Raw genomic sequence first — 18,872 nt, forward strand, 5'->3', positions numbered from 1 at the left:
ACCTCCACCCTATTTATTTATGCAGTAAACCCACGCAGGGTAAAAGTTTATATATAGCACTGTATAAAAAAAAAGATCATTTGCAGACTTGCAAAGAAAACATCACTCAACAGCGCCCGCCAGTGGCGACACGCACAGGAGTCGTGACAAGTGTCCCGGCAGGATAGCATGTCATTTGAGCAGAAAACCTCAGATCCGGCTGAGATTGCATTCAAAGCCATTATAATAAGCATTTAGCCCGATCAAACGCCACATACATGGATGCCATTCTACTTGTTGGGCTAGTGATGACTCAGTTCTCACCAAAGTTAATGAGAACAGTCAAAATTCTGTCCTGTGACAAGAGTATCAGGGGTGCCTCGAGAATCAATTTCACTTAATTTATCAATTTTATCAATCATCCATTTTCTTAACTGCGTCGATTTGACTTAATTTATTTGAAAATTATTGTATGTTTGTTCATCTATCCATGCCAGCAATGTATAGCAACCGATAGAACAATAAATGTGCTACCACTTATGCTACAATTAACTTGTTAATTAACTGCTGCCATTCATAGAACAGAATAATAGCAGAGTTGTGTTCAACTAAACAGGGCCAGATTTCACAATGAGTACGTACATTTATGAATACGTTGAGACAAGAAATTCATTATTGATGTATATTACAACGAAATTGTGTGTCAGCGCAATCAAGGAATAAACAAATTAAACTCAGAAGTCAAGGACATCTGGGGTTACCAATGGCATGATTTGACAATATATTGAGTTACACGAGAAACACAGTTTTGCTTACTATTTTCTATAACTATAAGGCGCACCTAAAAATCGAAAATTTTCTGAAAAATTGATGCCACGCCTTAGACAATTGCAGCTCATTTACAACGCTGCAGCTCCAGTTCTGACCAAAACAAAGAGGTAGAAGTAAACATGGTGACGCTGCATTTAGCTGTTATGCTGCACAAATGGAATAAGCTGCCAACAGAAGTGAAGTCAGCCCCGAGTGTAACTGCTTTTAAATCCAGGTTGAAAACTTTGCTTTTTTCACATACCTTAAGATTAAGGTCTTGTAAAGAGTTTTAAATCACAATCACCTTTCAATTAATTAATTAATTAATTATATATGTATTTTTTAATTATTATTTTTCAAATAACTTCCTTACACTAAATGTTTTTAAAGTTTGCTGTCTAATGTTTTAACATTGTTAGTCAATTTTCTTTAGTCTGAATGGTAACTATTGTGTTTGTGTATGTTTTTAGGTGTTGTCTTTCCTTGTGTACAGCACATTGAATTGGCTTGAGTATGACATGTGCTATATAAATAAACTTGCTTTGCCTTGCCTTATAATGAGGTGCGCTTTATGTGAGCACCGAATTCCAAAATCTGTAAATGCCGTGTGCGACTTCGGAAAGCGCTCTGCTTGACTGACTGTGTGTGGAAGCATTTCTGCCAACACATTGCTTATATACAGGAAATGTGGTCCTGGTTGAGGACTGGCAGGCTTGATGAGAATTTTTCAGTTGAGTCTTTTGGTTCTCATCAAGCCTACCAGTCCTTAACCAGGACCGCATTTACTGTATTAAGATAAATATGGATGTCTTGGTGCTTTCGTTTCATAAGAGCGATTACGACACAATTTGTGAATGGATTATGCATGTTTGTAATGTTCGAGCTTTTGCAAAAGCCGGCACCATTTCTGACAATGACGAGACCGACTCTGACAATACTACAATGACGAGAGGGAAACTGGCGTGTTAATGGAGAACTTGCCAAGCTGTTCGTTTCGGATACAGAAGATGAGGACTTTGAGGGATTTGTGGATGAGGATTGATCAAAAGTAACGTGAGTATATTGTTAAATACTTCAATAAAGTTTCAACCGAGTTTTGCTACGCTACCTTTTTAAAAACATACGCTATATATATATATATATATATATATATATATATATATATATATATATATATATATATATATATATATATATGTGTGTGTGTGTTTTTTCTTACTGTCTCTTTGTGTGTACCTTGAGAAAAGCATTATCCAAACGTTCAGGCTAGCTGTATGGGCTAGCGGTAACCACAGCAAATGTAAACATTATTCAACAATGTGACACTAAAGACGTCCTGTTATTTTTTCACAATCAAGCATATTTTCACACTTCATTCCACAGTATTTATTTTAACCATAAACCAATAAAAAAAATACGGTAAATATAACTTTGTTTTGGAGCTGCAATTAATTGATTGCGTTTCCATTAATTCCAGTGGTAAAGATTGCTCGAATTTACAAATGTTTTGGCTTGTGAACGAGTTCACGGAATGAGTTAAATTCCTAACCCAAGTTCCCACTGTATAAACCCTTTGTGCCATTTTTGTTTGGTGGTGTGTCACCTCCAATAAAGGTTGGGGAACACTGATATAGAGGAAGTAGCTCATGAAAAGATGACTTAAAAGGTCAGTCGCCATTCAGAGGCCACTTTTATCGCCACTTCGGTGCACTCACACTACCTGCACAAAAAAAGAAAACTAACACTCACGCACAAAACCTCTGATTTCAAACGGAATCCTCAACACACAAGACTTCAGTTGAGTGCCCTTTTGCAGCTCATCTACTAAACTACAATTACAATAATCAACATAATAAATGAAATACTCTTTCATGCAATTCCATGTGTTCCCAATGACGTGCCCAGTGAGTTCATAGATTTCTCGTGGATGTAGATTAAACCCTTAGCAGGTCGTCCATCTGTTGCATGTTTTACTGGCTGAATTAGAAGCGACTCATGTGGGTCATACGGCTATAAAACATACAATGGAAGACAGACAATGTCCCTGTTTATTTAGCTACAGCTGGCTAATGCAGCGTGTACATGTTACACCGTAGCTATTCGGAGTGATGAAACAAATTGAATCACAGTGAAAGCAGAGGCAATTGAGTGCTTCTATCAGCTAAGACCCACAACGTAGCAGATGTACGCAGATATGCTACACTTATAAAAGCTGTTCAACCCTGCGCAAGAGTGTATCGGCTGACCTCTGGCAGAAAACCCACCAGGGTGGAGTGCAACACCATGCCAATGGCGCGGACCCCCTGCCAGTAGCAGGGGCCAGTCGGGCTCTCATGTCCTGCCTTGTCAACCCCCTACGTGGCTCATGGGAGGTCCCCCTTAGAGGTCGGCTCGTTCGGAGGAGCCGACCCCGGATCTGCGACTCAGCCAGGACCGGGGTCATCCTTGGCTTTTGGCCCTAAAAAAAGACCTTTGAAAGCGGGAGTACAGAGAAGAGGTTATGGGGTGTAACCATCGCTCAGTTGGAGAATATATTATTACCAGGACAGGTCACACTCAGCTCCACTACAAAGAGCACAATAAATAGTGCACATAAATCAAACGTCCGATTAATTCTGCTTCTTTTATTTGCATGCATAGAAGTGGCGAGGATTCTTCTGCTGCTGCTGTCCAAAGTCATGAAAACACATCCTTTTCAACTTCTTTAGAGGCCTACAGAGGATTTTCTTTACGGCGGTCGTAACTGCTCCTGGCCACCTCAGTTGCCCCCATAAACACTAGAAGGGTGTGTGCACGTCTACCGGCAAAGTCCTGGCCGCAGTTCGCAGCCCTGTGATCACTAACTGCTCTCAATTACAGTATTGTGTGCCGTTCCTCTCGGCTCGGGGTTAAACTCTTCTGCAAGACCCCTTTGAAGTATTCATCCCTTTATCTGTAGCCGGAGCCAAGAATTTGGGGGAGGACAATGGAAAACGAAACCAAGAGGGAAGCTTACGGCAATTATCAAGCAGGGCTATGAGGAGGAAGTCAGCTCACGCGGACCCGGCGTGGAAAAGCCAGTAGATAAAAAAAAAAATAGTAGGGGGGGGGGGGGCAGAGCCAGTCCATGTTGCACAGAGGTGGAGTTGGAGGGTAGGAGAGGGTTCTGTTTCAAATTTGTTTGGTGTGTACACACCCCGGGCCACAAGCGACTGCCGCGAGAGGAAATGGAGGCTAGCGCTTCAAAGCAGGTGACAACAGGGGGGGGACAATGGCCTCTGATGGGAGTGAGGAGCTGCATGAGTGTCAACACACCAGAGATGAGTGAAGTGGGAAGCATGCTTATGTACAGTTGAGCTTGTCCAGACTCACAACCATTCACGCACACACCTATGGACAATTTAGAGTCTTTGAAATGTGCGAGGACGCCTCAGTACTTCGAGAAAGCTCATGCAAGCACAGAGAGAACAAACAAACTTCAATGATGAAAGCCAGAGACTCAAAATCCGAACCACAGACCCACGAGTCAGCCGTGCTAGCCTTACTGCTTCTAATTTTGGTCCCGTGTTATCTTCTGGAGTTCTTCCTGAGTTCAGTAATGCACAAAAACACAAAGCCTGGTCAGGATTTACCAATCCCAACGGAACTGAAGTGAACAACTATTTCACTACATTGTACCTGATTGGTCACATGGATTTTATGGCTAAAACAAATTCATTTGTTCCTTCCACTGCCGTCACGTGTGTGTGTGTGGAGAAACTTGTCTGCATTTAAGCCATCCACTGTGTAGCACCCGGGGACCAAACCCAGATCTTGTGTCAGCACCTTGGTCAAGGGTTCTGGATACCGATTGACGTATACGCTGGTGAAAACCCACACAAGCATGACAACATGCAAATTCCACACAGAAAGTCCCCAAAGTTGTTCTTCCTTTCAATTCCTGTTGTCTGTCGACCAATTTTAAGCTTCTTATACCCACTTTCAAGCTGTGACATGCCATCTTCACAGATTGTACGTGGGACCATGCGAGATGTGGTTTAAAGCTAGCAAATTTGCTGTCTTTGGAGGAAGTGTCAGAAGCAGGGACTGACGTCAACGCAAGTCTGAATGTTTAACATCCGCAACTGCTGTGAGTTCTGTCTGATAGATTCAGGTGTATACCTCGCAGTACAGAGAAGCCTGGTTGTTTGGTTTTGGGTCTCAAGACTTGTATTGGGTCTACTTTTGGGGGGACAGGTTTCCTCTCAATCAAATATCTTTTCAGTTTTGTCTCTGACTAATCCAAGCAGGTCTTGACCTGGCCTTGCTCTTGATTCAGTCTTACATGGTTTTTGAGTGATCTTGACTTGACTCAGGTGGCTGCCACTCCAACGCTGGACGGCACACTTGACAATGACAATACTGAAAGGTTGCAGACCAAACTGAACCAAACTCATGTTGGGTTCATTTAAGACAGAATTGTCCTTTGGTGTTGATTTGAGTGTGATTGGTCGCCCGCAATTGACTGATGTCCAGTCCAGGGTGTACCCCGCCTCTCGTCCAAACTCACAATCAATGAACGTAAGGCAGCCTTAAGTGTGTAAGAAGAGGATGTGAGGGTTGGATGAGTAGGAATTGGGGGGAAGTATTGTTGTCAGCAGACTCCAAAGGCATGCTGGGAACTGAGGAAGACAATTAAGAGTGCAGTTAAGACCGACTTTGAAGTAGGACATGGTGCATAATACCCTTAAAAAGTTTAGGGATGGCAACAATCCGCCAGTTTGTTATTATGGGAAGGGGGTGGGGGGTGTTTAGAAAGAGGAGTTTAAAAGGGTTCAGTTTGAGGGGAATAAAGTTGCATCATTTGAGGCGCCAATTGAGCCCAGAACCATGTGTGTTTCTTGTGTCGAAATAGATAAAAGTCGGCGTGGGAGTCGTCGCCCACCTGTGCAGTTTGATGATGGGATGAGTGTGCGGAAGATGGACGTGGGAAAGGGATGTGTCAGAGGCATCTACTGGGAGTGGGATGGCCAGGAAGAATGAGACATGAAAGGTTTTGCGAAGGAAGGCATAGAAGAAATACAAAATGGTAGAGGGGGGTTTGTTGAAGGTTATTTATGCCCCTCCCTTGTTTTAATCCCATTTTGTGCTTGACTTTTAAGTCTAGCAATGTATAGAAACAATGTCGGATGCACTGTCTAATCCCGTTTGGGCCATGAAGCCGGCTCCACTCTGACAGTAATGACTTTCATTTCCTCTTCTTCTGGCAATCCAGCCGGCACGCAGGCACGCACTTCACAGGCCGGACGCCACTTTGTTCCGCCATGCTTGACCGGATGGCCATCCCTTCTCCCAAATCAGCCTTAACCCCAAACCCTGGACTCCCTCACTCATCCTTAATCCATCACTTGAACCCCCCCCAGCTTCCTCCTCCATGCCTCCGGTGAGCTGATTAACTCGCTCGCTCCTTCAACAGACGCCACATTTGATGTCTTACCTCTGCTTCCTACACTCACCCCCATCCAACAACAAATCATTTATTAAGACTACCGTTTTCAACAGAAGCAAAAAAAAGGAGATGCAAGATAGTGATGTGATGTTGATTTATGTTTTGTATTGTTATACTTTTAGTGTCATTAATAGCTCAATGCAAATGTTCATGATTTATTTGCATTATTCGTTCAACTATCTGTTTTCGTCATTAAGGCAGTGGGTAACCTGAGGCCTATCCCTGCTGAATTTGGGCGAGATGCGGGGTACACCCAGGACTGGTCATGCGTCAATCACATGTACAGACAACCATTTCCGCTCACTTTCATACCCATGGCCAATTTGGAGTCTTCAATGAAACGAGCATAGCTGTTTTTTGGAATGCGTGAGGAACTGACAGGAGGACCTGAACTGAGTTTCAAACCCAGAACCTGCACACTGTGAAGAACATACACACTACTGCACCATGCTGTCCAAAATATAACACTACTTACTTATCTGGGAACGGGAATTAATAAGCTTTGGCTTCATCCCGTCAGCCCTCGTTCTTTTCGGGTATTGTCCGAAAGGAAAAATTAACAAATAAAAACAAAAACAAACCACTGGTTCTTAACCCCGGTCCTCGAGTACCCCTGTCCAGCCTGTTTTCCATGTCTTCTTCAGCCAACACTGCTGAGGATCGTTATCAGGCTTCATGCCGAGCTTGCTGATTAGCTGATTGTTTGAAACACCTGTGTTGGCTGTGGGAGACATGGAAAACAGGCAGGATAGGGCTACTTGAGGACCGCGGTTGAGAACCACTGCTCTATACATAGTATTCACATGACGTCTCCAACCCCCACCTATCGGCCAGCGAGACAACGCAACCAAATGCCGAAGGAGCGTTCGTGTTGCTTACTACAAGTGACTTTGATTCATTCATTTGTTCATTCATCACGGATTTTTACGATCCGCTTCACAATGGTGCAAAAATAGGGCGAACAAAGATGTGAAACGAAGCCTCTAGATAATATTCACACGGCGTCATTTGCCCCACATTGTACTGTATGCCGTTCACGGGTCCATGGATTGTCAAATGGGAAAGGACAAAGAGGTGTCCGGAATTGCAAAGATACATAGAAAGGATTTCCAACCGACAAAGTCTACCAAGGTGTGTTCTGACCATTTTGAATAAGGTAAGTGTCAATGTAAGATGGTAAAAATGCTTTTACCATAATGCGATTGTGATATATGTGAGCTGCTAGCCGTGGCGAGCTCTGGCTAAAAATAGATCTGGTGGTCAACATGTTCGATTTTGAGATCTCTCCAAAATACCCTCCTTAAGGTCTCTTATTTTCCTTTCCCAGCAGCCCAAAACTTGAAATTGTTGTTTAAGTGTACAAAAATAAGTGATCAATCAACAATGTTGTTGTTGTTGTAACATGCTAGCGCAGCTAGCATAGCTAGCGCAGCCGGGCAGCTAGCTAACTTGCTGAGATTCCTCACTTCGAATTCACAATTGATAAATGCACATAGCAACCAATGAAAGTCAAAAGTACAGAAGACGCAAGAATGTCCGTCTCAGAGCATACATTGCGATGTCGTCCTGTCCGGGCACTATCGGCAAATGTTTGTAATCCAATCCAATCCAATTCCACTAATGAAACATTTCAACATGTACATGTACTGCAAAGAGTGTTGAGCTAAATCTTCTGCATACGTCTTGCTTATACAAAGTAACGTTAGAGGAAGTTGGGGGTGACATTCATCAATAACAAAAGAACATTTGGTGTAAACACAATACAAACACAGCTGAGTCTGCTGGGAAGTTGACCCCACATGAGGGGCGGGCTTGCGATCCCGTGACGTCAGTAATATATAATATTACGATTACATTACTGCTATTGCAATAAAGTAGAAGTACTACTACAGCTATTAGATATCACATCAATATTGCTACTAAAATTAGGACTGCTCGATTATGAAGAAAATATTCATCACGATTAGGGTGGGCGTTTTATTTTTTGGTACAACACAAGAAAAATATCTAAATGTAAATAATATTAAGACAAATAAAAATCTTTGAAACACTATGATTATGCACGTTCCTTTTGAATGAAACAAAATGTATTACATTTGTTATTTTAAAATAAAATAAAAATGTGCAAATGTATACATTTAAACAACTCAAAATCAAATAATCAATCAGGCTTCAGTACGGTACGGAAGGGATGGCCCTTGTGTGAGTGCGCCCTAAAATACTACTACTTGAATAACTTATCACAACTTAAAACACTACAATAGTGATTACTGTTACTTTAATACTACTAAGATAATAATGGAATACTAGCAGCACCACCACTTCTACTGAAATAAAGAATAAGCTACTGCTATGGATTGAAATAATGACATTATTATTACTCCACGAAGGTAGATGACAATTAGGATATTTTAAATCTTCAGCAACCACAACAACTACTAGTAGTATTAATAATAAAATGAAAGTATATGTTCTCCTCCACTTTGGCCTCTCAGCTGAAAGTAAAGCCAGACAGAACATTGCGAGCACAATTACACAGACACAACCTGCTGTGCCTTCGCGGCTGAGGCTATATAGCCTCGAAAGCCGCTTTCAGAGCACACAGCTGCATATCCTTTTCACTGCTGGAGTGACAGGCTGGGGAAAAAGGGAGGGAAAGAAAAAGGAAAAGAAGAAAAAAGAATGGCATGCCATAAATACCATAGCGACAAAGAATCTCATGAGCCAGCGTACAGACAAAAAGAGTTGACGGCAGACAGTAAAATAGCGCCAGTGTCAAGTGTTAGCGTCGCGCATGTGTGGCTGAACAGGTTTATTTATGCAAGGTGGCAAAAGCAGGCCTCCTCAGGTGCGACGTCTATAAAAAGTGCACGTTGATGATGTCATTCAGGTGGCAGTGTCAAGTGGTGCAAAAAAAAAGAAGAAGAAGAAGTAAAATAAATAAAATAAAAAAGCTAACCCCTGACCTTGTGTCACTTCCTTTTTACAGCTTGACTTATCTCGGCCTCTTGTCGCAGGAACAGAAGAATGCTGATAACAAAAAACAGCTTTGAAGGGGAAAACGCATGAACCAAGTAATCTCCATTTTGGATTAACAGTGTGTCATAAAGCAATTTCATGTTGCCTTTTTTTTTCTTTTTCTTTTTGACCTCGACCTATAAAGCACTAACCGGCCTACACGAGTCACTAAAGTGTCATGGGGCAGCCTTGAGCGTCATGCTACTGTAAAACAAATCGCATATAATCGTCGACGACCGGCCAATGCGTAACAGTCTGTCGGCCCTGTGATGTGGAGATAAGCGGGCTGCTTTCATTCTTAATGGGTCCGCCCTGTCCACCGAAACAAGCAGGCCTTGTCATTTACAAACGCGCAGTTACCACGCTTATTTTAGCGGGAGACAATCAATTTCCCCACGGGGAAAATAAAAGTATATCGTATCGTATCGTAATTAGCTGTCAGCGTAATAAATGAGAGATTAAAGGCAAGGTTCGGCTGGAGCGTTGGGCGTGATCGCCGAAAAAATGCGGACAGACTCATTAGGGAGGAATCAGCGGCTGTCAGGACTCACAGTGGCGAATGTTCAGTCACATCAAAAACAAAGCTCATTGTTTTGCATTTGCTCTGAGGTTGGAGAATTACTCAACAGCAGAGAGTACCTGTATCTGAATTGCAAAGTCTTTAAAACTCATTCACTGCCATAAATTCATAAAAAAAAAGAAAAGAAAAGATAATTAAAAATTAGGGGCAAGAGGCGATTACATTTTGAAATTGTAATTAATCGCATGACTTCACTAGTTAACTCACGATTAATCAAAATGTTATATCGGTCCTAAATGTACAATAAAAAAAATTCTAGGTTTTCATACTCTTGTTAACAAAAGTGTTGTTTTTTTTTAACTAATAGAAATAGTTTCAATGATTTTTTGACGTTAGTAGCCATCAATGGCAGTGAATGAATAACAAAAGAAAACATAAAAAATTTGGGGTGTCAGGCGATGCAAGTTTGTAATTGTAATTAATCGCATGACATCACAAATTAACTCACGATGAATCACAAATTTTATATCGGTTCTAAATGTACAATATATATATATATATATTTTTTAGGTTTTCGTATTTTTGTTAACAAAAGTGGGAAAAAATGTTAAACTAATAGAAATAGTTCAAATGAATTTTTGACGTCTATAGCCGTCAATGGCAGTGAATGAGTCAATTGTTCAAATGTTGTTTTTTAAAGACAGAGCTGCCAGATGTGATGTCAGTGTATTGCTCAACAAGTAATTGTTGCATTCAAACAGTGCCAGAATGCGGCACTTTTTTTCTGTATATTGTATGTGAGGTGGCGTTAATTTGAGCGGAGGCTTTTATTTGTAGGAATGCTTGCAAGGGCGGAGCTAGAGTCAGCTGATCAGGCGACTGATTTGTTAGCACCGTGCGAAAAATACTGGACTTTCCCCTGTATACGGCATAAGGCATATTTACTATATGTGAGGGAGGCCTTTATTAACTCATTTGCTCCCAAAAACATATACAAATGTTCTATTTTGAATATTACCATGGTCCCAAAAACGTATTTATAAGTGGTTTTTTTTGTTTTTTAAATGCTAGAGCATAGAGAAGGCTTTGAAGCAGCCTCTGACCTAAAGAGGTCACTTAAAGCAATGTTATTACAAAAAACGGCCAGCAGGTGGGAGCAGAGTATAAGAGATCAACCCGGACCATGTTGCAACAAGCTCTTTTCCCCAGTGTTTTCAACGGGTTTGTGAATAATGATGAAACTTCTAAAGCTAATTGCTGCAAAACGGAAATGGATAGAAATATATTTGTTTTCCTGATGAAAGAAGAGACTCTAATCTTTCTTTTGGTAGGTTCCGTGTTTTTATAGCAATAGAACACAATATTCCGTGGATCTTGCGAAATCAGTCAAAATCCAGTAAAACAGCCGGGAGCGAAGGGGGTTGCGTCAGTGAAAATGGCCGGGAGTGAATAAGTTAAGAAAAAAGCTTGTATAAGGGTGCAGCTACTTGTGTGGCAACTTATTATTATTTTTTTGACAGAATTGTAAGCATTCCACAGTGCCAAAATGCACTACTTTCCCTGTCTCAACCGCAGAGGCGTTGATTTGGAGGAGGCGTCTATTGGAGAGGAGGTCATAGAACTTCTTTTGTGAGGATTCATCTAGCCATGGTAGCCTAATTAGTAATGAGAGATTTGTTAGCATTCAGTGTGCCAAAATATAGGACTTTTTTCCCGGTTCTCATCTGTTTATTTGAAGGAGGCGTAAATGTGAGAGGAGGTCTTTATTTCGCCAAATGTGTGCGCAAGGGCCGAACTACTGTGATTACTCGACTGGTTGACAGAATTATAGGCATATCGGCTACACTTTTTCCTGTTCTATTTCGTCCCTCCCGACTGCAGAGGTGTTTATTTAGAGGAGGCCTTTATTTGTAGAAATGTTTTCCAACGAGCGACGCTGCTGTCAGTCAATTGTTGAGCAGAAAATTACAAGTTTTCAAACAGTGCCATGATACTGTACTTTACTCAACTGCGGAGTGATTCATTGTGGAACGGCATTTGAACTATTTGAGGAAATACAGTATCAAATTGGGTCCTGCCTGATAAACGCAAGCAACGACGGCTTCTTGTAAAATGTCGAGGGTCACTCTCAGGTCATGCTAAAGAAAAAGGGCTTAACGTTTACATTCCTCTTTCTCAGATGACATTCTTTCTTTCTTTTTCTTTTTTCACTCTCATCACTCACTCTGCACAGGCAGCAGAATGAAAAAGGCCATCACATAAATAAAGGCGGGTGTCAAGTTTCATTTGGAGACAGTAGAGCAGGTCTCGCACACACGCACGCACGCACATGTGGTGTAAGTGTGGAAAAAAACAAGGCCATTATGCTCTTTGAAATATGCGTTTGACAAGACACAAAGTATGGACGGAATGCATGGAAGGCAAAGCAACGTTGGCTGCTGCTTACGCAAGATGCCGGCAGCATCAAGTTCAACACAAAGTAGCATTATGCTTATAAAAGCTCCACATTCACAGCTAAATAATTCATTTGGAAAATCAAAAATAATGACATAATGCAAAAGAAACAAAAACAACAACCATAGAAATAGAAAAATGAAGCAATGTGTTTTATTAAGAAAAATGGTTCATCAGACACGTAAATGACACATTCCAACAAAGTACACAAGTATAGACCTACTCTGCTGAATTTTTAAAATTTTATTATGGCGGTAAAAAAAAAAAACTAAAAAAATCTCTGTACACAAAAAAAACGTTTTTTTTTTCTAACATGTTTGATTAGTTAAAGGGGAAGTCAAGTAAAAAAAAAAATGTTGTATGCGCAAATCTAAACATGGCAGTCTGATGAATATTGTATTTGCGGAACATGAATGAAGCAACAAAATCCACCAGTTTCTATCCATCTCAGGGGGGCGGCCATTTTGCCACTCGCCGTCAACTGGAAATGACATCACAGTTGCTCAGGGCTCAGATAACGACCGACCAATCACGGCTCACCTCTTTTCTGAGCGTGGTCGTGTGATGTTCACAAGCCCCGCCATGTTGAGCTCACATGTTCTTACAAGCGCACACGTTTATACCTTCTGACTTATTGATACAGCTCTTGCATCGGACCTCATAAGATCGTGCACGCGTACCGAGTATTGAGGCTGGTGAGCGTATCTCATAAAAAGATCTTACAGAACACGAGGAAAATGTAGTGGAAAAAGTGGAAGTCCGATCAATGCTCACATCTGATTGGTGGTCTCCGTGTCTCTCGGCCCGGCTGTCCCAAGCTTGAGGCTACCTGGGCAGAAAGAGCAGCAAACATGTTTCTTAACAACGTCACCATGGGGACAAACTCTCTGAATCGGACTGAAGTTTCCTTTGAGATTCTCAACATCTGACTCACTTTGGAGTAGCGAGGAGGAGGAGCTTACTAATCCTGAGAGATGCTTGCGGGAACGTGAGTGGCAGCGTGCTTTGATTAGGCTTCTCGCTCCATTTACGTAAACGACAAATCGTACTTATGCTCTGATGGATGGGAGGCGAATCAAAGCATGCTGTCGACAAGTATCCCATAATAATCAGTATGTGCACCAACGCAATTGTCAGCAAGCGTATATTGGAAACTTTGATTAAAGCCCTTTATTCTTCCGGTCTGTAAAAGTTCCGTTCCGTCTGACACACTCCGATACACTTCCATCTCGACGATGTCGGGAAAAATCCTTGCATCTCCAAAATGACTACTTTTCAGGGAATAAGAAAACACGCCATCTTGCTTGACTTAGCAAACACTGCATCGTCCATCATATACTGTTGCGCACTAACATCAACACAAAACCACCACAAAAAAACAAAAATATATATATTAGGGGTGTGAGTTGCCTAGTACCTGGCGATTCGATTTGTATCACGATTCATAGGTCACGATTCGATTCAATACCGGTTAATCCCGATATACGAATCTATAAATTGATTATTGCGATTATTTATTTTTTTACTCAAATTTAGAAAATGCTAATCAGTAAATTTATACATGTACACTGTAAGATTTGTATGGACGTGTATTTATTTATCTGCATTAACAGGTTGCAGTCTGTTTCATGTCTGAACAGCACTGAAATAAAATATTAAGGCTTAATGTTCCATTAATATAACATTCTTCCATGCTTAATGTGTGAATCCTAACCCTAAATAAGACTTTTTGTTGAATATTTCCATAAAAAATTGATGTTTAAAAATCGATTCGGCCGCATATTGAATATATATATATATTTTACATTTCAGGGTATGCAATGATTATGCCAAATAATTTGTTTCATAATGAATTAATTTCAATCGAAGTCTCTAAATGTTGAAATATATTTAAGTACATTTTAAGCATGCAGGACATTTCTATGTCTATGAAATAATTAACATCATCAACATGAATGAAATTTGAACGCATACACTTGTTTAGTTTATTCCGTTTAAGGTACAAGTCACATTTTGTCCCCTCATTTTGTTTTCCACACATCATATGAACAAATAAATAAATGTGTTCCTTGTACTACTGCCTACTTTATTTACAGCCACATAATATTATTAATGTTGTTCAATTCTAGACTAAAAACGTCAGGGCATTTATATACTTAGTGATAAGTATTCTTCAAGCTGTTTTGTGTGTGATGTTTAAATATCTTCTTTTCAAATCTATGCTTTTAATTTGGAAGGCCACTTCGTAGTTCTGTTTCCCGTTTCACGTCGCCTTCCGTCATTCAGCTCATGCATTTATATTTAGCTTTTGCAAAACAACGTTAACTTATTGATGTCCGTCCAAAACAATCTATTTGAACATACTGTAAAAGTTATTTTAATCGGTCGCGTCTCACGGGAAAAACCAACACGACATTGCCAAAAACATGTCATCTTGATTGGACTCGGGAGATTCTTCTTCTCCAGACTCTTAGTGAGGTGGATTTCAACATTTTGTAGTAAATAGCGCCAGCTACTGTGCATTGCAAGACGTGCGGCTCCATTGCGCCGGTGCCGTGATATATCAATCATTTGGCGCCTGCGGGGTCCAATCAAATTTGAGCAGGGGTACGTGCCACCCTGGACTCCCCTTTGGCTCCGCCAGTGGTCATGTGTAATTCAACTAACCTTTTTGATTTATTATTATAAAGCAGCTAGACCTTAAATCTTACGGTGACATAATGCCGCACGGCTCGTGCAGAGAGCGGGAAGGGGTGGAGTTTTAGCACACTTCTCAAGAGAGTTCAGCGTGTTCTCAAGCTCATTTCAACACTTCAAAACTGCTTGTTAATGCATAAAAACAATATGTAATATGATTTCACCCAATCACGACAATATATACAGTATATTAGTGTAAAGTTGACTTACAAGTAGAATTTGTTCAGTGACTAAGTTGGTTTGGCGTGATGCAATTTTAGGGATGGGATATCAGATTGAAAATCTCAAGTAAGGTTCTAAACACAAGACACCAAAGTTGATTCAAATAAAACGGTGAAATGGATGTGATGAGCGTGAATATGAATACTAGGGGTGGGAATCTTTGAATGTCTCACGATTCGATTTGATTACGATTTTTGGGTGTGCGATTCGATTCAGAACGATTTTTTCTTAATATCAAAATGATTTGATTGACAATGATTTTTGCTTCAATTTATAGATGTTCAAGGAATCGTAATGATCTACTCCAGTCTGACTCGCTAATGCTAATTAGTGCACTTTAATCACTCAAAAGAACGGCTCCACGCTGCAAAAAACCCCCACAACTTTTATTGGAATAACTTGACCGTGACTTTTTCCTTCTACTCTCTAATGTGGCTACAACTTTACAGTGTATCGGACCGCGTGGAACCACACTGCCCCTAAGTGGCCAAATCGGGTACAACATGAACAGCGCTCCCAATAAAGGCACACACAAACAAAGGGATGAATGAGAATCGCGATTCTTAAGGGAATCGATTTTTTGGCACACCCCTAATGAATACTACTACTGCTAAATCACACATTTCCAGGCAAACGTATGTCCTAACTAATACTAACCTCTTGTTGCGACATGCATCCAGACTTTCCTGTAGGAAGTCGGCCCTCTTCTGAAGGAAATTGACCTGCAACATGAACACGCGTTATCAACCTTTATTAGAAAAGAATGCTTTGGATGAGTTGTGCTTTTCGCTGGGGAAGGAGTGGGGGGTAAATGAAGCAGGCTCGGTGGATGAAAGGCTCGCTTGTTGAGTCCAGTGGGGTCGGGACAGAAGGGTCAGGGTCATGAGATTAGGGCGCAGGGGTTAAGGCACAAGGGAACGGCAGGGAAGATTACGATGCAGGTTGGCCGAGGTTCGGACGCAACATGCGGCCGGGCTGTGCCAGCCTTTTGTTTGGCTACGTGGCGGGGGGGTTTATTTATGAAGTGTCTGGCTAAAGTGAAAATAAACCCCTTCTACGTTTACACGGCGGCACGTAGAGCCTGGCAGCGCATGAGCACGCCTCCTAAAGAATTGTATTGTTCCGACTGGAGCTCAGGGGAACATTCCTTTCTGAGACGAGGCGCGCGGGGGGTGTCGGCAGGGGGCATCAGTAAAGATCTAGCGTTACATTTGGCAAGCTAGGATAGCAAACAACAGAGATGAGCTCCAAGGCCTTCAGATTCTTATACATGAAATCCCCATTGAAATGAATTGAAATCCATTCATATGTTCAAGTGCAAGTTACGAGTTTTTACTTCAAGAAAATAATATTTTTTTGTAAAATATAAATGCTAAAAATAGGGCCCAACCAATGTGGATTGTTTTAGGCTGATGCCAATTCTGACATCTGGCAGAAAAACATTTTGATAACAGATAAATTGGACGCTTATTGAAACTTTCCTTTTATGGTCTCTTAAAGCTTACAACAACAACATGGTGACAAAATGTATACGCTTTTGGCTCAGCAGCGTATGTCACCTGACAACTTCACTTTCTTTCACACTTGGATGACACTCAAGATGTTACAATGTTACATAGGATAATAATGTTCATAAAGGTTTTACGACCGACAGTGATGGTGGAATGGACAATGACATAACTTCCTGCGGCATCGACGCAGATGAAACGAATCCTTAGTTCAATTCAGTCATATTATGTCAATGTTGACAACATGAAAGGGCTTTATTGCAATTTAAGGGAACTGCGCAAACATACCAGCATATGTTTGATGTAGAATTCCACACGTGTTTAAAAAAAAGGCACGACTGAGCGCAAGCGCGCCGCAGATATGCGACGCATTCTGCCAAATGCGTGACACGGCGAATTGCGGCATTTGGTTTTTGGCCTGTGAAAGGCGGCTGGTGATGCCCACATTGAAAGCTTTTATTTGCTTCGATTCTGTTATATTTTCTTTCCTGTGTAAAATAGACACTACTTGTGTACTTGTGGTAAAACTAGTGAGAGCAATAGCAATAGAATACATATAATAATTTTTTTTAAGTTTATCGTGCACACTGAAAACACAACTCACATTGGCTGATATCCGATACATATAGTACTTTTTGGACATTTGAAAGGCCTGATTTTGATCTGATCTGTTTTGTTGCATTTAAAAAATATACACAAATTGTCCCACTTGAGAGCGAAACATCAGAAATGTGTGGTTTGAACTAAAAATAAATAAAAGACGGAAGTGACCACCTGAGTTTTGAGTGACGTGATGGTGTCCTCCAGTTCCTGCCTCAGCTCGGCGGGAATCAGACCTTTAATCTTCTCCTCGCACTCCTGACGCACTGCGGTGACCTGAGGATGCATGTGCAGGAACGTCAAAGGACCAAAGAGCATAAGAAAACGCAGGAACGAGAAAAAGCCTCTCGTTAGAATGCATAGCCGCGTTTCCACCGCAGGAGCCTTCCCATCCGGGCCACATTTACAGGAACTTACGGGGACGAGCGGAGGTCTTACTCGAAGGTAGGTACTCCGCCGGTCCGATAAACTTCCAATTGTGCTGATTGGCTAAAAATCATTTAGTATAAAAAATGATCTTACGACGATGATGCATTCTCTTCCACAAAAATCTATTTTCGTTCCACTCTACTGTTAGCCTTTTCAAATTCTTCATCTCGACGCCGTCTCCCCTCACTCAAACCCTCCATCCACGCCAAGTACATTAAATAAAAAGCTGGGAAAAACAGCAACCAATCTTCGTGATTTTCGTCACGCGGTGCTTGGGTGACGTCACGGGAGAAACCGTCGCACGGCGTTTACGTGTCGATCCAAACTCGCGACGTGGCGAAATGGGTCGTACTCCGCAGTGGGGACACCGCCACAAGCGGGCCGGCTGAGAGGACGGTTCCTCCCCCTCGCCATACCTGAACGTCCTGCGATGGAAACGCGGCTTATATAAGTTCTCAGTAACTTTTCACATACTCTCACTAGTGCTTTTGTTAGAAGTAGATTGTGTTTTTGGGTCAGATGGGCTCAGTTGATTGACTTGAATGAAGTCAAGGTAGCACTGTACCTGGAACAGATATGTCAAAGCACTACTTTTGATGGCCCCCCCACACGCACACGAGGCATTCCCACTCTATTCATAGCTCAGAGTGCTTCCTCAACTGTCAGAGCGCATTCACATCACCACAGGGGGTCCCGGCACAGGCCGGCACAACACCCCCTGCTGGCTGCTCACGTCTAAGCGTCGCTAACTCTATGACACGGCGCATTTGCACAAGAACGCATCAATGTGGCGGCGGCGTCGGAGGCTCTCTGGCGAGTTCGCTCGCTAACATCTCCGCCGGGGGAGGGAGGAACTGGAGGAAGTCTGTCTGGGGCTAAATTACACGCCGACCAAACCATAGTCTGATTATAGAAGCTGAGAACGGCTTTCAAACCGACAAACACACATGAATGGAAAGCTCGCCAGGGTTCGCATATAGCAGCAGAGCGCACAAACACAGGGTTTGAGCTATAAAAGCATCTGCGGCGTCAATCCAATTGCTGAGTCAGGGATTTTTTGCAATTAAGAGCACAGGTCTGACGAATGACATGCGCGGACCAACTCCCACGGCACATTCTTGTTATTTGGAATTGCCAAGTGTTGGCCACTTCAACATGAAATCAATAT

The 18,872-nt window shown here is 41.7% G+C and overlaps 1 protein-coding gene across 4 annotated transcripts in view; it reads right to left on the reverse strand.

The window, feature by feature from the left end:
* cep112 (centrosomal protein 112) overlaps positions 1-18,872 on the reverse strand; it is a 182,646-nt gene that overhangs the window by 1,895 nt on the left and 161,879 nt on the right. For 3 of the 4 annotated variants that reach the window (XM_086093239.1, XM_086093230.1, XM_086093219.1), the window contains 3 exons: positions 17,450-17,551; positions 15,825-15,889; positions 12,380-13,077 (listed from right to left, as the gene is read on the reverse strand). In XM_086093239.1, coding sequence (XP_085949365.1) covers positions 13,074-13,077; positions 15,825-15,889; positions 17,450-17,551 — 171 coding nt within the window. In that variant the 3' untranslated portion in view covers positions 12,380-13,073. Of the gene's footprint in view, positions 1-12,379; positions 13,078-15,824; positions 15,890-17,449; positions 17,552-18,872 lie in introns of those variants that run through there. The other variant, XR_015096919.1, reaches the window with a different exon arrangement.

Source organism: Leptonotus elevatus, chromosome 1, assembly GCF_054856555.1.
Source record: "Leptonotus elevatus isolate MCC_2025b chromosome 1, RoL_Lele_1.0, whole genome shotgun sequence".
NCBI lineage: Eukaryota > Metazoa > Chordata > Actinopteri > Syngnathiformes > Syngnathidae > Leptonotus > Leptonotus elevatus.